We start from the raw sequence: 26,100 nt of genomic DNA, 5'->3' as shown, positions 1-26,100 counted from the left end.
ACATTTGCCCCATCTCACCCCTGCAATTTCCCTTCAGAACCAGGTGTCCTGGGAATACACATCCTATTTTTTAGTCAAATTGTGTTTCTGGAAACCTGATTTAACTTGAAAACAAGGCACATATTCCCAAATGGTTTTTTTAAAGATAGGTTGAGAGAGAAGAGCAATAAGACAAGGTTGGGAAGGGGGCTTTAAAATGGGAGAGATGCATGCAATCCACAGGGCACATGCTGCTCACTTCCTCTCCTTAGCCCTTCTATAGATCAAAAACATTTGGAGGCACTCGTTTGTCTACCCCCATTCTAGGAGTGACCCAACCCAATTCTTCCCTCCCCCAGCAGTAAATACATGCTTAATCTCATTTTTATTTTTTATTTCAAAACAACTTTAGACAAATGATCTTAGTATACAAATCTGATTTCTTTTTACATAATATAAAGATAGTTCCCCCATGGCTTCTTAGTACAAAGGTTGGTATGTTTTTTTCCCCAGGCATAAGGATACAACTCCAGAAGTGCTTATTATATACAAGGGATGTGGAGAACAATGCGCCGTGTTAGTCACTAAATTGCAGGTTGAATACTAGTTATTTTACAGAAACATTCTAGTGTCTGATCAAATACAAGTGAACGTGCAACACCAGAACAGTGCAAATTCAAGTAAGGCCAAGTCAGTAACCACCACAAGGTCATTGCAAAGGAAGAAAAAACAGTTTCAGAATATTTAGTCTTAAAAAGCCATTTAATCAAAAGTCGGACAGCAGAGTTCTTTAATGCCATAAAATGAATGCAAGGACCAAGCAGTGCCATTAGTATACTGAAGGCTTCTTCTGCCAGTTTTTCTGCAGCATGCTAAAACCTCAACTACAAATCTTAGACCAAGTAAGTTAATCACTAACATTTATACCAGTTAAAGTGTTGTGCAGCATTCAAGCGTGTCTTATTTTGGAAGGCGTGTAGCTTTTGTCTATTACTTCATCTTGCAAGAACATATGAAGACAGCGTTCATTCTGTGCCAGAGGGTGGCCTGCAACTCTAGAAAATGAAAATTAGATATGTTAGTCTTCTGCTTCAAATTTCCACTGTGACCTAAGTTCCTGTGAAAGACTGGTTAGCAACTTGTTACGTAACACCTCATAATTTAGAAGAAACCCACACCCTTGAGTTTTGGATTCTTCTTTCTCTCCATATTGGGAGGACATTATCATTTTCTTAGTGGTATTGTAAATAATGTCAAACAGTTTAACCAACTGATTTCCATAATGAACTACTCCCCTTGCTTTCTGAAGTGGTAACTTGTTACCAGGTAATAGCGTCCATGCTTAGCAACATAAGCAATACAATGCAGAGTATAATAACTTCAATCATCATGGTTCATACATCATACACTGCCTTAATGAGCAATGCCATTTTACTACAGGATGAATGATCTAAGTACTCTCCTGCACAAGAAAGGTGGGGGTTTTGTATATACCATAATCTCAGTAGCAAACCTATTACATCAGTAGCCACCCTCCTACCTAGTTTAAGAAAGTGTCAAAAAACTCAGGTGTTAAATAAATAAATGAATTAAACTATGGAATTAAACTATGAATACCTGGGGGATTTGTATACTTTTTCATTATCACTACTACCACTCAGCAGTTGAGTTAATGGTCCTGCTCTCGCTTGGACGAGGAGTTAGATTTAAGTGTAAGACAGCATTCTAATATAACAAGAGCTTTTGCAAGGAGGAAATACTACAGTGCCAGCAACAAGCAGCCTCCAATCAACTTTTGTGCTGTGCATTTTAAAAACTGATTACCCTATGCAGTCTAAATTCACTTCTTTTGCCTGAATACAACAAACCCATCTTGTAGTTGACCACAGTATGCAAAGAAGACCTCTTCACATAAACTCAAGGAGGGCATGCAAAACGATATTTGGACCTGGCATCACTGGCCTTGTTCCGTGAAGCCAAACAGGACGAGACACTATGAAGGTGAAGATGGTCATCCTCTCTCTCACAAATCAAGAGAGAACTGGGCAGTAGCAGAAATAGTCTTCCTTCAGCAGCATAACATAGCTCCTCTTCATATCTAGGTGCCCCCACTTTTTTAAAAATAAATTCCAACAAAGCAAGGAAGCACTAGACATAGAGCACTGCTAACCACTGTACTGCCCTGCCCCTCATTTCTAGGTGGGAAAGTCTCCAAATCCTTTGGACAGCAACTCTCTCAAGACCCTAGTGAGTGTAACTAATTGAAAGGGAGTAAGACAGCTATTGTCCAAAACACTGGGGGAGCTGAATGTTCCCCATCCCCTGCCTAAAGGGAACTGCCAAGGAAGCAGATCTACCATCTCTCATCAGCCTCATTTTGACTCAAGCCACATATCCTGGGCATGACAGCCAACATGTGCTAATAAACAAGCTTCACAGCGGCAGCCACTACAGCCACGGCTGCACTTCAGATTCTAATGATATACATGACATTCCCTCAACCCACTTTGCTACCATAATTAAACAAGCAAATACATTACACAGCCTGAAAACTCATGCCTATAGCTAGACATGCAAGCGAAACGATCATGTGATGATGAATACACCAGGTTTATTTCCACAGTTCTATCATTACATACTGTAATTTCAGCAATTTGCATAAATTAAGAAACAAAACCCAGGTCACTACAAATATTTCAATCACTGCAGCAAATGTTAGAAGTTCATATGCAGTTTGGCTTGGATATTAATAGTAATCAGGCAGTTCAACCGGGAAAGCAGTTCAGCAATCTTCATTATGTAAACTGAGCTCAGCTTTGTATTAGCATAACTTCTACTGACCCTGTAAAGACTTGCAGTACAATGTTAGGTACCAGCATGTATAATATATATCAAGTTATATATTAGCACCGGTGTCAAAAACAGTCTTGTGCCTTCACACATTTTTGCTCAAAATAAGAAACAGAGCATTTTACTTACTTGTTTATGAATTGTTCAAGCCCTTGCTTCCTCTCTTCAATGAAGGCATCATCAAATATCCCATCATCTCCTCTAAAAGGCAACTGGCGAAGAAAAGCTTTTCCAGGTAAGGGTGGTACTACTACCTGAAAGGCAGTTAACATTTTAGGTCCCAATTCCAATATGCCAAAATTAAAAGCACTTCTTACATACAGTACATTGAGGGTATCTAATATTTTCTAAGAATCAAACAGATCCAAGTACATGGTCTTCAATGGGACCGAATGCTTCCTAAGGAAGATAGCACTGCACATGCCTTGCTGATTTAAAGTGGACCTTCCTCTCACACTGAAACCACAGGCTTAAACACAGCTGTGGGAATGCAGAATGACTTCTAGTGTGTGTGGCCTCCTCATAATAAATCCCATGATCAAGTTGGCCACCAAGCAAGTGTTTCTACATTCCAGAAAACATTTTTGGCCTTACCTTGCTCTCTCTTTCTAGTTCACTTCTAAGCCATTCAAAGTCACTGTATCTTCTCCGGACACAAGACTCCTTCAGTTTGAAGATAGGGAGGTTTGTCTGAAAGATATTTGTTCCACCATTTGTCAGTTCATCTGATTAAGAAATCCAACGGTACTGTATGTAGGCCTAGTGATGGCAAAGCTAAATGCTTCTTTAAGTCCCATCACAGAGTCAAAATCAAGGGGAGGTTTACTGATTTTACACATTCAATCTCATTTGATTATGGAAGCCAAGCAGCCTTAGACCTAGGATGGAGGACCACTGAGGATCTCCAGGCAGCACTGAGAGAGAATCCTTGCTACACCACATACAGTCAGAATTGACAATGTACTGGGCTGACTCAGTATAAGGCAGCTTCCTATGTGTACAAGATGCAGTTGCTCATAATCACAATTGTGACGCACAGCCTACAAGAGCGAAATGTTAACCAAGTCACCAGAACATAGAATGGCTCTTATTACTGTTTTAGACATCTACAAAAGGTAAAGTGATTCAGCTTTTCTCACACTTTTGAATGAGTTATGTTTAACTAGTTATGTTTAACTATAGGTAAATGGTTGTTCTGTTAGTATTAGGTAGATCACTCCACAGTTCAGGAATTCCCAGGCACTGGAACCAACAGCGGTCTCTTCGAGCACAGGCCCTCAGAAATCCAATACTGCACCAATCTTTGTAGTTCTTTATATCACACAAGTGGCTTTTCACAGGGCCCACACATTGCATCTGCAGAGTTAGGTCTGCTACTGGAGCAGTGCCAGTCCCTATCAGTATCACAGGGAAGTTTATATTAAGAAATATATCCCTTCAGTACAGTACAGCCTATCTCCTTCTGGGTCATATCATGAGATTTGACAAGACATTGGTAAAATTCATATTCTGTCTCAAAGATTCACCATCAAAAAGGCCAGTCAAAGACCAGTGACTCTGAGGACATGTTGTTAGACAAGGAAGCAATTATTTATTACTACAATTCTGTCATCTCAACTGAGCTGTCTATAGCTGCTGCCACCCCTGGAAACTTGGTGGATCATCTTGGTACAATTTATCTTCATTCTCTTCATCAAAACTCCCTGCAGAAACCAGAGTGGCTTACAAACGCCCAGATGGCAGCAATCTTAACATTTATCAAACTGCTGCCTAGTGGCATTGTAAAGGGTTGTTGCGAAGATATTTTGTTGTTTAGTTGTTAAGTCGTGTTTGACTCTTCGTGACCCCCATGGACCAGAGCACGGCAGGCCCTCCTGTCTACCACTGCCTCCCGGAGTTGGGTCAAATTCCAGTTGGTAGCTTTGGTGACACTGTCCAACCATCTCATCCTCTGTCATCCCCTTCTCCTCTTGCCTTCACACTTTCCCAACATCAGAGTGTTTTCCAGGGAGTCTTCTCATGAGATGGCCAAAGTATTGGAGCCTCAGCTTTAGGATCTGTCCTTCCAGTGAGCACTCAGGGTTGATTTATTTCTTTTAGAATGGATAGGTTTGTTCTCCTTGCAATCCAGGGGACTCTCAAGCACCACAATTCAAAAGCATCAATTCTTCGGTGGTCAGCCTTCTTTATGGTCCAGCTCTCACTTCCATACATCGCTACTGGAAAAACCATAGCTTTGACTATGCAGACCTTTGTCAGCAAGGTGATGTCTCTGCTTTTTTAAGATGCTGTCTAGGTTTGTCATCGCTTTCCTCCCAAGAAGCAGGCGTCTTCTAATTTCATGGCTGATGTCACCATCTGCAGTGATCATGGAGCCCAAGAAGGTAAAATCTGTCACTGCCTCCATATCTTCCCCTTCTATTTGCCAGGAGGTGATGGGGCCAGTGGCCATGATCTTAATTTTTTTGATGTTGAGCTTCAGACCATTTTGCCTTCTCCTCTTTCACCCTCATTAAGAGGTTCTTTAAGTCCTCCTCACTTTCTGCCATCAGAATGGTATCATCTGCATAACTGATGTTGTTGATATTTCTTCCAGCAATCTTAATTCCAATTTGGGATTATCCAGTCCAGCCTTTTGCATGATGTATTCTGCATGTAAGTTAAATAAACAGGGGGACAATATACAGCCTTGTCATACTCCTTTCCCAATTTGAATCAATCAGTTGTTCCATATCCAGTTCTAACTGTTGCTTCCTGTCTCACATACAGATTTCTCAGGAGACAGATAAGGTGGTCAGGCACTCCTGTTTCTTTAAGAACTTGCCATAGTTTGCTGCAGTCCACAAAGTCAAAGGCTTTTGCATAGTCAATGAAGCAGAAGTAGATATTTTTCTGGAACTCTCTGGCTTTCTCCATAATCCAGTGCATGTTAGCAATTTGGTCTCTGGTTCCTCTGTCCCTTTGAAATCCAGCTGGTACTTCTGGGAGTTCTCAGACCACATACTGCTGAAGCCTACCTTGTAGGATTTTGAGCATAACCTTGCTAGCATGTGAAATGAGTGCAACTGCACGGTAGTTGGAGCATTTTTTGGCATTGCCCTTCTTTTGGACTGGGATGTAGACTGATCTTTCCCAATCCTCTGGCCACTGTTGAGTTTTCCAAACTTGCTGGCATATTGAGTGTAGGACCTTAACAGTGTCATCTTTTTAAAGATTTTTAATAGTTCAACCGGAATATCATCACCTCCACTGGCTTTGTTGTTAGCCACGCTTTCTAAGGCCCACTTGACTTCACTCTCCAGGATGTCTGGCTCAAGGTCAGCAACCATACTGTCTGGGTTGTCTGGGACATCCAGATCTTTCTGGTATAATTCCTCTGTGCATTCTTGCCACCTCTTCTTGATTTCTTCTACTTCTGTTAGGTCCCTACCCTTTTTGGCCTTTATCATGTCCATCTTTGCACAAAATGTTCCTCTAATATCTCCAGGTTTCTTGAATAGATCTCTGGTTTTTTGCTTTCTATTATTTTCCTCTATTTCTTTGCCGTGTTCATTTAAGAAGGCCCTCTTGTCTCTCCTTGCTATTCTTTGGAAGTCAGCATTCCATTTTCTGTAAGTTTCCCTATCTCCCTTGCATTTTGTTTCCCTTCTCTTCTCTGCTATTTGTAAGGCCTCATTGGACAGCCACTTTGCTTTCTTGCATTTCCTTTTCTTTGGGATGGTTTTTGTTGTTGCCTCCTGTACAATGTTATGCGCCTCCATCCGTATTGTGTTTTAATTGCTGTAAGCCGCCCAGAGACCTTTGGGTAGTGTGGTCGGCATATAAATTAAATTAAATAAATAAATAAATAGTTCTTCCAGCACTCTGTCCACCAAACTGAGTTCCTTAAATTTATTCTTCACTTCCACTGTGTATTCATAAGGGATTTGGTTTAGATTACACCTGACTAGCCCAGTGGTTTTTTCTACTTTCTTCAATTTAAGCTTGAGTTTTGCTATAAGAAGCTGATGATCAGAGCCACAATCAGCTCCAGGTCTTGTTTTTCCTGACTGTATAGAGCTTCTCCAACTTTGGCTGCAGAGAACATAATCAATCTGATTTCGGTATTGCCCATCTGGTGATGTCCATTTGTAGAGTCACCTCTTGTGTTGTTGGAAAAGAGTGTTCGTGATGATCAGCTTATTCTCTTGATAAAACTCTATTAGCCTTTGCCCTGCTTCATTTTGAACTCCTAGGCCAAACTTACCTGTTGTTCCTTTTATCTCTTGACTCCCTACTTTAGCCTTCCAATCCCCTAGAATGAGAAGAACATCTTTCTTTGGTGTCACTTTTAGAAGGTGTTGTAAGTCTTCATAGAACTGGTCAATTTCAGCCTCTTCAGCATCGGTGGTCAGTACATAAACTTGCGTTACTGTGATGTTGAAAGGTCTGCCTTGGATTCGTATTGAAATCATTTTATCATTTTTGAAACTGTATCTCAGTACAGCTTTTCCCACTCTTTTGTTGACTATGAGGGCTACTCCATTTCTTCTACGCGATTCTTGCCAACAATAGTAGATATGGTAATCGTTTGAATTGAATTCGCCCATTCCCGTCCATTTTAGTTCACTCATGCCCAGGATGTCAGTATTTATTCTTGCCATCTCCTGTTTGATCCCATCTAACTTACTAAGGTTCATAGATCTTACATTCCAGGTTCCTATGCAGTATTTTTCTTTGCAGCATCTGACTTTCCTTTCACTTCCAGGCACGTCCGCAGCTGAGCATCCTTTCGGCTTTGGCCCAACCACTTCATTAGCTCTGGAGCTACTTGTCCTTGTCCTCCACTCTTCCTCAGTAGCATGCTGGACACCTTCCAACCTGAAGGGCTCATCTTCCAGCGTCATATCTTTTAGCCTTTTGTTTCTTCTTGGCAAAGATACTGGAGTGGCTTGCCAGCTCCTGCTCCAGGTGGATTGCGTTTAGTCAGAACTCTCCACTGAGACCTGTCCATCTTGGGTATCCCTGCACAGCATAGCCCATAGCTTCTGTGAATTACTCAAGCACTTCGCCACAACAAGGCAGCAATCCGTGAAGGGGTGCCAAGATATTACCAGCATGAAAAGGCACAGATGTGTCACCACAGCCCTCCATAAAGTTCAGCATTCACTTCTCTAGTGCAGAAATGTACAAAGGGCATTTCATACATACTACAAGCTAGGTTTGCAAGTTAGTGGGGAACTGCAGCCAGCTCCTGCTCTCAAGACTATCTGCAGCATGTAGATAGGATTACAGATGTGCCATTTGTTTGGTTTTTTTTATTCCAACACCCAGAATTATTGAAGAATTCCCCAGGCACTATTCTGGAAGTTCCAGCCCACAGACCCACATCTACATGCACTTGCATTTCACTCATGCGTACAAGAGCCTAGCGCAAAAGCTGCATGCCCTTTTTCTGATTTTCCTTCCTGTACAAAAAAAAATGTCTGCTGTGGTGCTTCCTAGGAACTGTAGTTGGATGGTGTCCTCTGTAGAGCCTACAAGGCAGCAAGACTATGATTCCCAGGGAACAGTACAGAAGCTTTTTTTTTCTTATTTTCTTTTGCAATTCCCAAAATTCTGCCTAGAGAATTCTGGAAACTAGAGACAAAAAGAAAAACACACACTGTTAAATGGCACATCCCTATATATGATTAATTCATATGCATTTAACATTAAATAACTATTTAAATCTATATGAAAATCCATATTTTAGCAGCAGTTTAAAGAACCAAGAGTTACAAGTGCCAGTGGTGGTAAGGTTGACAGAAGGGACTACAGTGCGCACCTGATACCTGGAACATGCCTACCAGGGCTTATTAAAACTAAGACAAGATTTACCATCTTTGCCTTCTGCCCTTTAATCACGTATGCTATGTGAATGCTGTTTGTGGAAGCTCATGGTATTTCATCCTATATGGCACCATCTGAATGTACCTGGTATGAAACCCAATCCAAGCAGAATTAGAAAAACTTAAATCTTCACAGGTAAGCACAACATAGTCCATTGTAGTCATGTGTTAAAAGAAAAATATACCCTTAGCAAGTTCCTTTATGCTCAAAGTCATGCCTGCATTTAAAGATGCTGGCTTTTGTGAACCTATTTTTATCCCAGCTAGGGAACACCACTCTACAGTTCCCCTGGAGCTCAGGCTAAACCTTCCCAGAAATAAATACAGTGGATTATTGCTCTCTGATTTCACCTTTTGGCTTCTTAGCAAAGTTCAGCCTTGCAAATTAAGTCTTTTGTAAGTGTGTAAAGCCTGGACAGTTTTTGTGTTTTCTGCAGGTGAGATTTTACCTTCAAAACTCTGTTCTCTCAAATTACTTAATCCTTCTTGCGAGATGCTCTTTTATTCAGTAAGTTAAGATCAAGCCTTAAAAGGAATGCTCCAGAAATTCTTATTTCTTGATATAGAAGCCTATAAACGTTAATCTCTAAACAACATATAAGGCTTAGAAATCCATTGTCACATAAAGTGAGCTGAACTAGTTCTTGTACCGTCCATTTTAATTACTTTGAACTTCTGACACAAGATGATACCCCAAGAAATAGTTTTTTCTTTTTCTTTTCAGATAACTTTCTTAGTGAGAGATAAACTACCTCAGGACATGTGCTGATACTCAGGCTCCTGGCAAAAAAAAAAAAAAAAAAAAAAAGCTGACGCACCAATACACATATAAGAGAAGCTACTCTTTGATACTGGCAATCACCACAGCAAGTGGAATGGTTGATTTTTAGTGAAATAATTTGACAGAACAACTGTTAATGCTACCCTGTGGCACAAAACTAGCAAACTCCAAGGACAATGAAGACAGTGACATATTTCTCTGTAAGGCTGTGTTCCATGAAGGAAAGATGTGAGCACTGGAAAGAAACACAGAAGGTATGCAATTCGGTTGCTTAACTCCTGTATGCAAGGGAAGGGCTTTCCTTCCTTCAGGGCTGGCACAGAAACCAAATGTGCTGGAAGGAGTCATTTGTCCTGCTACTAGCCCTCTCAATCACCTATGGACAGCAGGCAAGTCATTAATACAAGGCTGGGAAATAAATTGACTTTGCCACTGAAAAAGCAACATCTCTCCCTCTTTCTCACACACACACACAGGGGGAATCAATTAGGACTCCCACTGAAAATCTGAAGCTGCACCTTTTTCACACCCTTGATCTCCCAGTAATTGGCCTGACTGACGCTTAACCGTTTGGAGGCACTTTGTAAGTACTGATATTCCAGACTCAGAGTTTTAATCAAAAGGCTCAAACATCACTTAAGGAAGCAAAATGAATACACTGCCATTTGAGGCTATGATTACAGAAGCACAGTGCAAGACCTGCCAGAGCCAGAGAAATTGCAGGGTTCTATACAGCACCTAAGTTGCTACTCCAAGGAACAGGAATTTGAGATACCATCTTTCATTATGTAGAGACCTCTCATCTTACCTCATTTCAACAGCCATCCTGAGGTTTTTTTTTTTTTTTTTAAGGGGAAAGAAGTTCTCACTTTTGGCCACCAATTTCTATTTCAATCAATAGCACACCTGCAAACAGAATACTTCCTGAAATAAGTCTATACAAAGCCATCCTGTTACCACAGTGCCAATGTTGACCTTGTCTCTCAAGTAGCTTTGCTAGAACTCAATTGTCATAAGAGAGCAGCCAATGAAAAGACCCAAACCACTGAAGAAACTTTTGCAGTTATATTATCAACAAGATCAGTACATTCGGAAATGTAGTACAGAGGATATTTCACTTAAATATCATGGAGATAAGTCTATTCACAACAGAGTTACTATGCTCTTCTACTGCCTCCTGCTGGCAAATTCATACTATCAGGCTTCATCTCGATCCTTCTGGCAAATGCATGAAAAGGTAATTTTTTTAAAAATCCAAACCTTTAAGATATAACTGTAAAGAGATGTGGAGGGAACTTCACAGTCAGGATGGCAGAGTCACAAATGGAGCACCAAAATGTTATCAAATTGTACACCTTTCTGATACATGGTGAATACAAATATCAAAAGTCAAACTGTACTTTGCTGCAAAGAAGCGAGGGCATAATCTTGCCCAGAATCTCTTGATATGTAGACCTATTCAGCTCTACCTGTAGAGACAGCTCCATTAATTGACTGGAGTAAAAGCCCTCTTTGAAGTGCAGTTTGGCCCAAGTAAGCCCCAGGAATCCACAAAGGTACTTGAGGACAGCAGCCTGAGGACAAAGGAGGGAGTTGGCTGAGTTCTACCTTCAGCAAGAGAAGGAGGAGATCAGGAGAGATGTGACCTAAAGGGAATCCACATTTATATAAGCAGGCCACCTGAGGCTTGCCAAAGCCCAAGCAGATAGAAAGCTTAGCTGTGTTAGGGATGGGTGTTTTGTACAGTGCCTTTACCAAGTTGTGCCTTGCCTAAGAAATGAGGAAGCAAACTTTATGATCTTCCTGTTTAGTTTCTTGGACAATGCCTTTTCTGCTTTATTTCTTATAAATTTTACTCCTTTTAAAACTGTCCACTTGTGCTGTGAATGCAGAGCTAATCTGGTTCAAATCTAAGTCCAAATTGTTTCAGCATTCTTGGCCCACACTAATATAGCATTTTGTCTTTAAAGCATATACAGAGTGTCAAGAAGGCACAGGCAATAGAGGGATGGTGACAGATTTTCTATTGACACGGTTCAAAGAAAAGAGATATCCGGGGAGGATGTTCAAAGGGGGCCACTGGGTTTTTCCTCTCTCCAGCTCTAGTTAGCCCGAAACTCATCCCCCAAATCATGACCACCTCTGCTTTTAATTCAATAGTAGGCTGTCTGAACTCAGTTTAAGCCAGGGAATAGTAAGACTAGTGCTGATACTGAGGGTTAGTGTTATTGTTCTCCAGCCCATTACTACATAAAAAAACAAAATCAAGACTCAGACTCAGTCAATTAAGTGTAGACAATTTTATTACAATAGGTATATTTATTCTCTGCCTGTTGCATTGTCATTTTAGAACCTACTAATACCTTACCAAGAGACTTGCCCCCTTCTCCATTCTCCTCAAATGTGATGTATTCTAAGAAATAATGTTATAAAATAAGTTGGTTATTCCAGCTAAAACAGACCCATCAAATAAACTGCTGCATGATGACTCAAAACCTAGGTAAATCTCATTGACTCAATAGGTTCACTCCTATTGGGCCTACCAGTTAGAATAAAACAAGGCTTATTTTGAAAACACTCTGGGCATGTCTTGTTGTGGAAAACAGCAGAAACCTTCCCCAGTCTGGAGATAAACTATGGGATCATGGTAGTTGTAGCCCAACATACCAACATACATGGAAGGCACCATATTGAAGAAAGCTGACATTTTGCATGATGAATAGGAAGCACATGAAGAGACAACCTCAAAACAGATTGCTATTTCAGTGCAGTGTGAGTGGCAGAGAACAGATTGCAAAGCTCTAGACAGGCTGAGTCACTTCAGCTACTCTGTTTTGAGTATTCAGGGCTATTACACCACTGTCTACTTGGCTACTATGGCCAAAAATGAGACATTAGGAGCCAGTTTGTGACTTTCCAACTCCACATCTAATTCCTTCTAGCTCTTCAATTCAAACAAGGACTGCACATGTTATTGTGGGACAAACCGAACACATATCAGCAACAGAAATGTAACCCATGCTATTTAACTACAGGAGTCTTTCACCTCTGCTATGATGATGTCAAGGTCACAGCAAATGCAAGCTGTTTTATCTACAGTATTGTCAATGAGCTCTTGAGGGTGATAGTATGAGAGCAGAACATAAAAACACTTTAATCATATGTAAAAATCTCAGTCAGAATAAGGTTTTACAAAGATAGTCAACAGAGAAGATTTATTTTGTGTCATGGGAAAAGGTATTCCATCCTTTGTCTTGGAGACCAGGCCAGCCTCCTCTAAAATTACAGATACACTTCTAAGAAATAGTACCTTAAGGTTCAGCGAGTAACCTAACAATGTTAAAAGTGCTTTGTTCTTAAATCGAAAGCCTCAGATTTTCTGAATTCACTTCCAAGGAAGCAATCATTGCCCGATCATCCCTTTTCCTTCCACCATCAACTGAAAGCAGGTAAGAGATCAAATATGGCCCAGATAACAGACAAGACATATTCAGATTCAGAGCCTATGCACTTCACAAAATTGCTCTCGCTGGACTGGAGCCAATAAGTTGCCGGGCTACTCTCTCCTTTTTCTCAACAAGTGTTACTACAGTATCACCTCACAAGAAGCTAGACTTGAAGCAGTTACAAAGACAACTGAGACTACAGCTGAAATTCAATAGTAAATCACAATAGAATATACCCACTGAATCAACTAAACTTACAACTTACACAATTCAATGGACTTACTCTAGTTGTGACATACTACTCAATTTCAACCTGTATGCCAAACATACACATGTAGCACAGGAATTGATTGCTGCCACAAATCTGAGAAGTATACAGTGGGGTCTTGACTTGAGAACTTAATCCGTATTGGAAGGCGGTTCTCAAGTCAAAAAGTTCTCAGGTCAAATCTGCATTTCCCATAGGAATGCATTGAAAACCATTTGATCCGTATCTGCTCTTTTCTGTCTATAGAAACTAATGGGAAGCTGCTATTCTGCCTTCGACCACTAGAGGGGGATATTTTGTTTCTTTTTTTCTTAGGTCAAGAAAGGTTCAGGGAAGGCAGGAAAAATACAGTCCAGGCAGTCCGAAGACTGTCTCCCAATCCACTCTCTAAACGCTGGGAGGAGTGAGGAAGCAGACAGGCACCCTTTTCACTGGCCAACAGTTAACTGAAAGTTCAAATTTTGCACTTTCCCTGCCTCCCACGTGTTTTTTTTCAGTTCTTAACTCAAATCTAAGTATGTAAGTCAAGTCAATATTTTCCTATGAGAGTGGTTCTTAAGTCAAAATGTTCTCAACTCAAGCCGTTCTTAAGTCAAGACCCCACTGTACTAGAATCCCGTGCACATATCAAAATATTTACAGCAAATTTCGAAGTCTGTATGGCTTGAAGAAATGTGAGAGCTATGGTCTTGGTTTTAAAAAAGAGAAAGAGAGACCAAGAAGCCAAGCACAACTTCAGCACCATGCTATGGACTTGGCAGAATCAAGTACAAATCCTCACCTAAGCCATGAAGTTCTTTAGGTGGCCTTTGCAAAGTCACTGTCTTGTAGTCTATCATATCTCATAGGGTTGTTAAAGCTTAAGTGGTAGGAGATTTTTACTTGTCACATGCTTTTGTTACTTCCCATTTGGACTATGCAATGCGCTCTACATGAGGTTGCCCCTGAAGACGGTTTGGATACTTTAACTGGAGCAAAATGCTGCAGTCAGACTACTGACTGGGACTGGTTACTGTTATCACCTGATCATTACTCATTCTGTCCCCCATTAGAATAATTATTGGCTACCAGTTCTTTCTGGGCCCTATATGGCTTTGCAGGTCATCACCAGCAGATTAACTAAGGCTTGGGTCCAGGCCAAGAGATATCCCTGTTTGAACTGCCATGTTTGTTTGTTTATTTGTTTGGTTTGGGTTTGGGTTTGGGTTGGGTTTGTTGCTCAGCTGATTGACTGATATGCCATCTTTGTCCCAGTAAAGGGACTCAGGGCAGCTCAGTTAAGTTGAACATTAAAAAGTAATTAAACTAGGGAGGGGGGCGGAGCTACAAACAGCGAGGCAGCAAGAAATCTGGGCTCTCCAGAATTCTGCTGCATGCCGTGAATCCAGGCTGCCCCAAGAAATTGGGGGGCAGGGAGGGCCAGGAGGGGCCCACCCTGAGTCGTTGGAGAGCGGAGATTTCCCGGGGGGTGGAAGGCAATCACCCTTCAGGTCATCCTTTCTTAGCTGTGAAGCTCCGCGGGCAGGAGGGAGGCAAGAAGATTTACGAATGACTGCATGAACAGGGACTAATTGATTCCAACGCTTTTGTACGTACAAAATAAACTTAAGTGGCTGATGTCAAAGAAGATAGTGTAATCTTGGAAGCGGCAAACAAGCGTTAAACCCAGACATATTGGGATTTTTTACTGCGTCACATCAGAACAGAAACAGAAACTAGAAATTGATAAAGACAGAGACATAGACTTTTTCCTTTTACCCTCTGTCCTCGGTTGGTTGGAATAACTCACAGCTTTTCTGATAAACTTCTATAATGGGGGAGGGGAGAGGTTTAAGGAGGGGAGATGCTGCAAGAGGTGGATTTTAACCTAATGGCAGTTTCATTATGATTGAATCTACAATTGAAGTGAAAAGTGAAGTCTGGGTTAGCATAATAAATCACCAGCTCTGCTGAGGATCTGACTTTTATCACTTAAGTGCTTTATGGTTCTCGGCTGGAAGAAGTAAACAAGCTGTCTTGGTGGCTATTCTCTTCACGATAGGAAATGTTTCTTCAAGTGAGGTGTATATCTTGAAATTACGAAGCATCCTTGCCTATCCACCTTTCAACGAAGATGGTTTCAACAGAAGATTTAATAAATGCTTTTCAGAACCTGCAAATGAACATTCTGAACTATCTTACAATCCAGTTCTTTGAACTTCAGACATTACTTTCGGACATGAACGAAAGGCAGAGCATTGGGAGTTTTCGTCAGACCAGCGCACTGAAAGGGAAGTAGACCAACGTGTTGAAACGGAAACAGCACAAGGGAGAGTGACTATTTGTTCTTAGAAAGGAGGGTGAAACCCCCAAAAAGGAGATCAGGAAAATTGATTTGTATTGTGTGAGAGAGGACAAGGTGGGTGAAAAAGAGATGCGTTTTAATCCGATGGGTGAATATGTAAAACAGGGAAAGGCGAGGCTGGAAGGGAAACGAAATACTGATTACAAACCAGACATTGCTTGGCTTCAAAGGCAAAACATGATGGATGGGAAAAATCCACCAAATCAGAGAGAAAATAGCCTAATAGGGTTCCACCGATGGCATTTTAAAACCAGTAAAAAGGAGGCAATTTAATTTTAAGTTTATAATGTTAGAAATAAAAGGGGAAATGCTAATTGATGAATATAACAACAAAATTATAGACTGAGAGGCACACAGATACACATAAATTGATGTGATTTATATACTGCAAGCAATTTTGACTATGTTTGAAGTCAAATGGCAACTAAGAATTTCCAACTATGCAATCTGAAATGTCTATGATGAATATAACATTAGGAATTGTTGATTTTAAGGCATATATTTAGAGAAACAAAGTATGTATGAATTGTAACATGATCAAATATATAAGGTGAGATACATATAATATCCCCATTTTCTGAAATATTGATGGCATTTGAAATTCTGATATGAAATACATGTATGTATAGATGTAAACTAGAGTTTAACATAGTATTGGAGATTATTCACGTACAATGCATTTACATACGAGACATTAAGCACATATGAATTACAATATGATAAAGTATTCAATGTTAAATAAATATATTCTGTGGTTTTGTTATGAATATAACATTAGAAATTGTTGATTTTAAGGCATATATTTAGAGAAACAAAGTACCGGTATGTATGAATTGTAACATGATCAAATATATTAGGTGAGATATATATAATATCCCCATTTTCTGAAATATTGATGGCATGTGAAATTCTGATATGAAACACATGTATGCATACATGTAAACTAGAGTTAACATAGTATTGGAGATTATTTAACTATCATGCATTTACATAGAGATATTAAGCACATATGAATTATAATATGATTAAGTATTCAATGTTAAATAAATATATCTTGTGTTTTTTTTTCCCTTTTCCTTGTTGAAATACGGATCTCTCATGATGGTAAAACATTGATATTTTGAGATATAATTGATTAGCCAAGGATGTAAGAGAAATAATCATTAAAAAAAGAAGAATCAATTATTAGAATTATTATAACCTTAGGGCGGATTATATTTGAAATAACTCTTTAAGAGCAATAAGGTCGATGCAGTCAGATTTACATAATGGATAATATTGTATGGAAATGCCTCACCCTGCCTTTATATGGGGTTTTGTTTCGTTTTTGTTTTTTATTTTATTTTTATTGTTTTTGCCTTTTTGTGTGTTTTCTGTTTAGTTTTGTAGGTCTATATGAGTAAAAAAAAATTTAAAAAACGTAATTAAACTACATGCTAATTGAAATACAACTGAATAATTAAAATCAAGTGAACATTAAAAACTAACTGATTCTAAGAAGGCATTCAGGGATTCAATCATGACTGTTAAAAGCCTGCTGAAGACATGGGTCCTTAGCTGTTGGCAGAAGGTATAAAGATCCAGAGGGCAGTGCCTTCTCTTGGTGCCACTACTTTCACAAGCACGTCTGGCAAGGATCCAAGAGAGGGATTCCTCTGTAGCTCCTCCCAGATAACGGAACTCCCTCAGGCAGTGCGGTTGGCCCCTTCCCTCCTTTCCTTCCCCCTGAAGCTGAACACATACCTCTTCAGAAAGGCTTTTGGGAGTCAGGAGACAACTGGCATGGGGAGCTCTTTTTTAAAAATTATACTTTTAAAAATTTTTTAAACATTTGTATATCACAGTTTCAAATGTTAATTGGTTTGGTTTAGTTAACTGCTTTATAATAAATATAACATAAATTATATAATAAATAAATAATCTCACTTTAAACAAGCAGCATTAAAACTTCACTACTCCAACAATAAAACCTTCTACAGTTAACACCAACCCCAGATAAACATTCACATTTGCTGAGTTTTCAGTTAGCTGTACCAGGCTATTCATATACAAGGTTATAACTTCAAAAAAATTAGGAGAATTTTAGTAAGTTTTTTTCCAGTGGAAGCAAACTCAAGTATTTTATGTCCACTGATATTTTAAGACAGAAACTCCAAAAGAAAGCAGGCATTCATTTACCCACAACTCATCTGGAGAGGGACTATGTGCAAAGTGACATTTCAATTGAAAGGTGTGCCCAACCTACTGCTTTATCTTCAGTTACGGTTCTTGTGCATTTTAGATTTTTAAAAATTATCTAAAGTGCTACTGAAGTGGAAGTTTATGCTCTCCTCACAGCATTTAGATGTCTTAGTAATGGGAAACCAAGAGAGTAAAAATAGGACATGTGTTTAGCCGGAGCATTAACACAACCTGCCAACAAAGCCTTGCTTGGGTGGAGTGCTTATGGTAGCAATTGCTTTTTTAAAACATTTGAACATGAAGCATTAAACCCATTTGCTTTATTTCAAAAGTTAATATAAGTTAAGTGTTAAATGTAATATATATATAATAGCCCTTAAGTATCTAATCTGAGGCTCGCAAAGAAAAAAGAAGCTTCCATTAGAAGTCTCAATAGTAACTTTTAGGTACATCAAAGAAATACATGTGTCCTTGTCTTTTGTAAAAAGAATGTACTCACCTTGTGTGTGGATTCATGCAGTCGATACCAGTTATTGCCACAAAGGCTTACAAGCTCTCAGAATCAAGTATGGTTGACAAATTAGTCTTAGCCTTAGAATGCTGAAACACTTAAATAGTTCCCTGCAGTAAAGGCACAAATAGCATTAAAGGGGGGTGGGGGGAAGATCCTATCTTTTCTATCCATTTTGTGGTTCAGGAACAAACAAAATGGACTTAGCATTGGGAGTCAGAGCAATACAAATTGTCAAGTACAGAAATGTAGCTAGTTATAATCTCCAGAAATACCTGATTGATCCAACTAAGCACTATACTCTGGTTTAAGAACAGCTATTTGAACAGAAAACAGAACTAACCAGAACCCCAAGTCACAAGTCACCCATAACTCGCAAATAGGCAAAGTTCCTAACTAGGAATGTTGAATCCTTTCAAAAATGTATAGAAATAACTCTCCAATTAATACTAGGAGGACACATCTCCCTTCCTTCTACATCAATACATATATATACACACACACACTTGCTGGATTCTCTGTTGGGACACAAAAATCTAGTACACAGTTTCAGCCAACTGCCGGGTTGCCAAAGTCATTCAGAGTGAGAACACAAAGGAAGTGCCTCATGCCCTTGCATGGTTAGGTTCATTTCCCTCTCCTTCCCTGCTCTCCAGGAAACAAGACACTTAGATCTGCTAGTCAGCAAGAGGAAGATTCTTTTTGCTAAGGCTCTCAGGTTTTCAAAACAGTCCTTTCCTTCAAACTGGTTCCCGCCTTTTGTTGCTTTTCAAAGTCAAAAACAAACTCACCACAGTATTCACATTGCACAGGAGAGCTTCATAATCTTCAGTTGTGTTTTTATGCTATGACTGAAATTGCAGTAAAGAACTCAATAATTTGCACCATTATAAAGAACAGAATCAGTCTTCCAACAAGCCATAGATGAGTTAACTTAATATCTAACTTCTAGATCAAATTAAGTTAGTTATATGCAAAAATAGCTACTTAAATCTAGATTTAGGCTGCTGGTTTTTGTACAGACAGAGGCATAGCTTAGGCCTGTTATTTTACTGTACTGTGAAGCTGAGAAAAGTGTACCTTGGCTCAACTATCTCTGACACTCTCTCCCTAGATTTCGAGCTGGATAAACGCATTGGCAAAGCAGCTACCATGTTCTCTAGACTCACAAAGAGAGTATGGCTTAATAAAAAGCTAATGGCATATACCAAGATCCAGGTCTATAGAACCTGTGTCCTGAGCACACTCCTGTACTGCAGTGAGTCCTGGACCCTTTGTGCACGGCAGGAGCAGAAGTTGAGCACATTTCATATGCATTGTCTCTGACACATTTTTGGTATCACCTGGCAGGACAAAGTTCCAAATAGAGTAGTCCTAGAATGAGCTGGAATTTTTAGTATGCATACATTACTGAAACAGTGTTGTCTACGTTGGCTTGGGCATGTTGTGAGAATGGCTGATGGTCAGATTCCAAAAGATCTCCTGTATGGAGAATTACTGCAAGGAAAGCGCCCCAGAGGGAGACCACAGCTGTGATACAAGGATATCTGCAAGCGGGATCTGAAGGCCTTACGAATGGACCTCAACAGATGGGAAACCTTGACATATGAGTATTCAGCATATCCTGTAAATGGCAATGCAAAGAGTTCACTTCTACACCTCGACATGTTGAAAAGGATGTGTTGTTATTTGAAGAAAACCACACTGAAAGAAAACCTCTGAAACAGGAGGATGAGTCAGTTCTAATGTTGTCAGTAACAGAGATGGGGGAATTCGTATTCAAATACGAATATCCCATGCAGCTGGACATAACAAAGTTCCAGCCCCGGCTGGACCATCTACTCATGCATCTTGCTGTTCATCGGTCCTGCTCATCCTTCCAATCATGCTCAAAGCGCCACTCTCTTCCTGCTCAGCTGGCCACTCAGCAGCTTTGCAGGGAGGCTAGTCCTCCCACCCCCTCCCTGGAGTGGCCAGCCAAGCAGGAAGAGAGCGGGGCTCCAGGCACAATTGGAAGGATGTGCTTGACTGGCACCACACCAGGATGTCTGAGTGGACAGTGTGGCCCCAGGAGGGGGGGGGGCTTGTTAAATCCAGCTGCATGGATATACTCGCATTGATATATGAATACAAATACCCCCATCACTAGTCAATAACAGCTTATTAAAAATAAAATAAACTTTGATGTTAACAGATGTTAACAAGTCTTCTATGAAGAAACAAGCAAAGAGGGGAGAAAGGGGAACTGTCCCCACTCACATGTATATTCACTGTTTTCTCTTGCTCATGTCCAGTTTATAAAAGAGAAAGCAGGGATAGGAAACATCTGAAGTACTCTCATTCACATACAACTGCAGCATGAATATTTTGTAGCCTTTATAGAGACAATAGATACAGGATACTATAGCAACTGATCTGTTCTAAGCCAATTTCTAGCCACTAGTCTCAATTGTTTCATTTTTGTCAGGCCTTAAAACATATGCTGGAATCCTACTAGTGTTCAAGCAAGGTTCACGTCAATGTAAGTGATGTACTAGACGAGGAGAATTGCCTTGACCCATTCCAATCTGGGTTCAGGCTGCAGCATGGCACCAAGACAGTATAGGCTGCGAAGCACGATGACCATTTAAGGGTGGCCAACAGAGTAGGAATGTTTTTTGGATCTTTCAGCAGCTTTTGATACTGTTGACTACAGTATCCTCCTGGACAGGCTGTCAGGTACAGGAATCGGGCTGGCGCTCAGCTGGCTCTGATCCTTCCTCAATAGTCATGTACAGAGAGTACAGCTTGGGAAGGAACTGTCAGCCCCTTGGACCCTCAACGGTGCGGTGCTCCAGGGGTCACCACTCTCCCCAATGCTCTTTAATAGCTATATAAAGCCACTGAGGGAGGTTATCCCAAGATTTGGAGTGTGCTGCCATCAGTATGCTGATGACATGCAATTCTATCTCTCCTTTACATCCTCTGCAGCGGATGTTGTCTGTGCGCTTGTTTCTGCCTGGCTTCAGTTCTGGAATGGACCAAGGCTAACCAACTGAAATTGAACATGGAGAAGACAGAGACTCTTCTTCTGGGGTGGGAACCCTTCCGACAGGTTGGGAGAGTCTCTCCCTAAGTTGGACAGGTTAACTCTTCCACATAGGGACTAAGTTTGGAACCTGGGCTGTTCCTGGACCTGGCTCTCTCGTAGGATTCCCAGACTGCAGTCCAACTTGACCTTCAACCAACTGAAGCTAATTGCTCAGCTCTGCCCCATCTGAACAAGGCCATGAAGATGTTAGTTCATGCACTGGTCATCTCCAAGACTGACTACTGCAATGCTCTCTACACGGGGCTTCCTTTGAGACTGACCTGCAAACTTCTATACATTTAGAATGCAGCCACCAGGCTGGTGTCAAACGTGAGTAAATTTGACTACATTACCCCAGACCTGGCTCGCCTGCACCGGTTGCCTGCCTGGACCAGTTTCAAAATTTTGATTCTTTCCTACAAAGCCTTTCACGGGTTGGGCCCTTGTTACTTGTCAGAGTTCCTTTCCCCAAGAACTATGACCCATGCCACCAGATCTTTGCAGGCAATGTTTCTATGGGTTGCCACACCAAGGGAGACCAGAAAGATATCCACCAGACATTGGGCCTTCTTGGCAGTGGCACCAGCCCTTTGGAACAGGGCAAATACAGTTTTTAATCATTTGATTAATATAAAAAAGTTAATAGTAAACAATATTTTTACTATCTTTCATCTGGTGGACTTCTGTGTCTTTGATCTGGATAAAATAACATGCTAGCCACACATGCACAGACTTTGACAATTCTGCCTAGAAGCTGCAACTGGTTCACAACAAGGTCATATTTTGTTATGAAGCAAATTTTGGAAAAGCATATTGTACAGATGCCCTGGACTTTACAACCACTTATGAAGCACTATGAAGACTGTAGTTGAACTGTTTGCTTTGCATACTATGTAGGCAGTAATAGCCAGGTACAGCAAGGCTTCTGTAAGGATCATGCCACTGCATTTTTCAAAGGCAAAATAAGACCTTTCGACTTGAATTACAATCTGATAGCCAAGAAGACACAATTACGCATAAAGAACAGATTCACTGTTGACTTATAACATTTACATCTCATTTTCCTTCCAGTGAGTTCAAGACAACATACACAGCTCTCCTCTGCAATGCATCTGAACAACCCCATGCAGCCGGTCAAACTCAGATAATGTGAGAACAGCCCAAGGTTACCCAGCAAGTTTTAAGGTTCATCACAGGACTAGAACCTGCATGTGCCAAGCCCCAGTCCAGCACCAACCACCTTTTTAACATGAACAAGTTCAAGGGACAAGCAAACACAACTGAATGCTAAAATAGCAATCAAACGAATTGCAAAAGAAAAATATAGATGAAAATGGTGGCATTCTGGCACCCCAGTGGCTCCTTATGTTATGTACTCATTCTAAGTTACTCTATAAGTTCACCTGGCTCCATACTGTCTCCTGTGACAGCACCTCTTCCAGCATCTCAGGAACTACCTACCCGAAGTCACCTTAATTAGAAGATGCTAGGGATTGACTCAAAAAATACCTGAGAACAAAGCATTGTCATGTATCCAACCCTATAGTGCCTCCCCTCCCACTTTCATGCCTTAAGCATGTAGATTCACCATGCTGGGCCATTTAAATACACACACAGTTAAGATAGGAGGCTAGAGATCATCCCAAATCTTGCTGACCTTCCACAGTCTAAAATATATTGGCCAATATATTGTCTACATTATCATATTTAGCTTTTCTAGAAATCTCTACACAGAAAAAGCATAAATAAAATACCAGAAACATGGGACTTCTAATTTCATGCCAAAACATTAAACTTTTTTAATGAGGTTCCATCATAAAAGCAAGGAAATCACTGTAAAGGGGAAACAAACTTGTTCCTGGTAAATTCAGAAGTGGTACACCCAAAAAGATGGAATATTAAAATATTACTTCAGTTTTATTTCTGTTTTTTATAACCATAAAATCAGGGAAGTGGTGAAGAAAGGAATCAGAATGAATCTTTATTCTTTCCTGCCCAGCTATTTCAAAATGGACAATTGCAACATCTAAGCAGCAAACAGCATGGTTTAGTGATCCATTATTTGGAACCCTTAAAGCTTCCCCAAGAATGAGCTGATTCTATTGTACTTTTATCAACTAAACAGACTTGAAGTTATCTTTCCAATATCCCAGTGAAGGTAAAGGATTAGCACTATGAATGTTTGGCATTCCATAGCAGAACACATTCCTTTTCTCAATCTTTAAGTTACAGGAATGCACAGACTACTACCAGGAACCCAACAAGAAAATCTGTATCATTCTACATGAAAAAGAAAATAATTAGAATAGCACATTTAATTAAGGCCACTTTGGGCTTTTTTTTAGAAGAAGAAAAAGAAAGGTACACACTTTTTTCTCTAGTGAAAAAAGACTGCAATTAAAAGAAGGACCTAAACAGATTGCATGGAATGAATATTCCACCTCCTCATGCTGGCCAGGCTAACAGCAAAAACATAACTACTGTATTACATACTTCACATAAGTGTACAAGGACCATCACACTGATCCCATTTATCACATGAGAAGAAACATCACCTCTTAGTGGAACGATTTGCAATCTTAGATACCGTAAATGCTCAGAAGTCTCCTAACAAAACAACTTTTTTTAATGACTATTTTTTTAAAGACAAAACTTTATCAATCCAACAAATATAGCATGACTATTCTGAATAAAGAAAATATATAAAGACTAATATACTTCTGAGAATTCAGTGCTGTTGTTCAATTTAATACAGTATACAAATATACTGCAAGTCCTTGATATTATGACTGTCTGACACCATTCCTCTTTAAAGTATTTATTTATTATTTATTTACCGTTGTTTGTAGGCTGCCCATCTCCAAATCTCCCAATGAGGGGACTCAAACAGCAGTTCATGCCATTTATTATATATCATTTGCCATTTCTATCTTTGACTCTTATTGTTTGTGTACCAAAATGACAAAAATAAAGTAATGTGACCTTACATACATAGACTGTGCAGAACACAGTAGCTGTTGCCTCCTTAGTATGGGTAAATTCAGAAATTACCTAAGGTGTACATGTATATATATAAAACCAGCTTCAAATGTGTATGAAAAGAGACAATTTTATATACTTAAGTTACAATTGTTTTATTCATCTTGTAAATCCATAATACAGTAAAAATGAAGGTTATTAATACTGCATGTGCTTCCATGCGCTTTAATGCCCAGTTATTCGCCACTGTTTCAGAGAACTTCATACGGTTGACCCAAGCAAGGAGATACTATAGGAGTCCTCCATATGTACAGTGAGCCTAGGAGGTCAGCTACACAAAACCTGGGAAACAAATCAGGAGGGCTAATGTCAAGGTTTGGCATATCCGTGCACCTGTCTAGGGGCTGCTACCAAGATTGCCCACCCATTCCTCCTCTTCACCACTGCGACATCCTTGCTCACCCGCCTTTTGCTCTAGCCCAAAAATGTGCATGTGAAGAAGCAAACACCGCCTGCTTGCTCCTCCATTCTTTACCTGCCAGGCAAGCAGATGATAGCAATAATGAGCAAGAGGGCAAAGAGCAACAGCCCACAACTAGACTGGCCAGAGAGCAGACCCAGTGAAGCAAAGGAACCAAATGAGCGCTGCCTTGCGCAAGGGCCCTCCAAAACTCAGAGCTGACACTGCAGATCAGCACAGAGCCAAACTGCTTGGCATTAGTGGGCTGCAAAGATAAGGCCCAGTCAAACACTAGTTTCCAGTTGAAACCATCTGCAAGTGACAAGAACCAAGATCTCATCCGGCAGTTAAGAGCCACACCAGGAGTGGGGCTTGGCTTCCGCTCTTCTTGTTCCACCCCACAGTACAGAACAATGCTACTGACATTCCTATGGGATCCAAGAGTGCAATAGTACGCTGGAGGCAGAGACTTTTAAAAAATGTGTTGCCTATATTTCTTCTGCACTGACACACACAGAGCCGCAGGGTCCCCCAAGAGAGGGCCAGGGTCAGCCCTGCAGAGGCTTGCCAAGTCCGGCCCTCCCAGAAACATCCATTTATGACCCCAGAATTGAAACATCGTGCCTGCAAACACGTGCCAAGGAGGAGTCGGTGGGCCCATAAAGGAGGACACCCCCCCTAACTTTCCGACTTTGGGGAGGAGGGCAGAGCCGAAAAAGAAACAATAAACAGGATGTTCCCGTTCGGGTGACACCCCGCAGGACCGAGATTTGGGATTGAGGGAGGGGGAAATAAAAAGGCCCTAGGGTTTGGCAGCGACCTAAACAAGATACCTCCAACCTTCCCTCCAAAAAAGGACAGGAAAACAGGTGGGGGAAAGGTGGAGGTGCTTGCCATGGCACCCCTGCCCACCCCTCCGCCAAAACAAAAAACAAAACAGGCTACCTCACCTTAACCCTAACCTCGTAGGTCGTGAACCGGCCCCTGCCCACGCCAACCGTCTGCGGGTTGGACACGTCGATCTCGAGGAAGTTGCTGGGGGGCCCGTAGGCGTCATTGAGGTTCTGAGGCTTGGTAATCAGGCGCCGGGTGTCCGCGACGGTCTCGGCCATTTCCCGCGCCCTCCCGCTCACACCCGCCGGGACCTTTTCAGCCGGGGAAACGCAGAGCCAAGCTGCCACAGAGACCCCGCACGTAGGGAGGGGGGAAGAAGGGGGGCTGAAGAAGGGAGAGAAGGCTGGGAGTCCCCCTTGAACGTCACAGCACCGCCACCCAATCCCCCCTCCTCCTCCTGCCTTCTTATTCACGGGCGCCCAGCGGCCGCGACGCCCCCGCGACAAGCTCCGGCCCAGCCGCCGCCG

The 26,100-nt window shown here is 40.9% G+C and overlaps 1 protein-coding gene and 1 long non-coding RNA gene across 2 annotated transcripts; both read right to left on the bottom strand.

Annotated features, from left to right (window-relative positions):
* Positions 1-358: 358 nt before the first annotated feature.
* SNX3 (sorting nexin 3) lies at positions 359-26,001 on the bottom strand. The gene is made up of 4 exons (XM_020801360.3): positions 25,690-26,001; positions 3,424-3,519; positions 2,959-3,083; positions 359-1,034 (listed from the first exon to the last, which is right to left on the bottom strand). The coding sequence occupies exons 1-4, from the start codon at positions 25,849-25,851 to the stop codon at positions 929-931; spliced, it is 489 nt and encodes a 162-aa protein (XP_020657019.1). The 5' UTR covers positions 25,852-26,001; the 3' UTR covers positions 359-928.
* LOC140706752 (uncharacterized) lies at positions 24,409-24,816 on the bottom strand. Its single transcript, XR_012086599.2, has 2 exons — positions 24,742-24,816; positions 24,409-24,621 (listed from the first exon to the last, which is right to left on the bottom strand). It is a non-coding gene; the product is annotated as an uncharacterized LOC140706752 (long non-coding RNA).
* Positions 26,002-26,100: the final 99 nt, after the last annotated feature.

Source organism: Pogona vitticeps, chromosome 1 (genome assembly GCF_051106095.1).
Source record: "Pogona vitticeps strain Pit_001003342236 chromosome 1, PviZW2.1, whole genome shotgun sequence".
NCBI classification, from domain to species: domain Eukaryota; kingdom Metazoa; phylum Chordata; class Lepidosauria; order Squamata; family Agamidae; genus Pogona; species Pogona vitticeps.
This window is presented reverse-complemented; position numbering and strand designations above follow the sequence as displayed.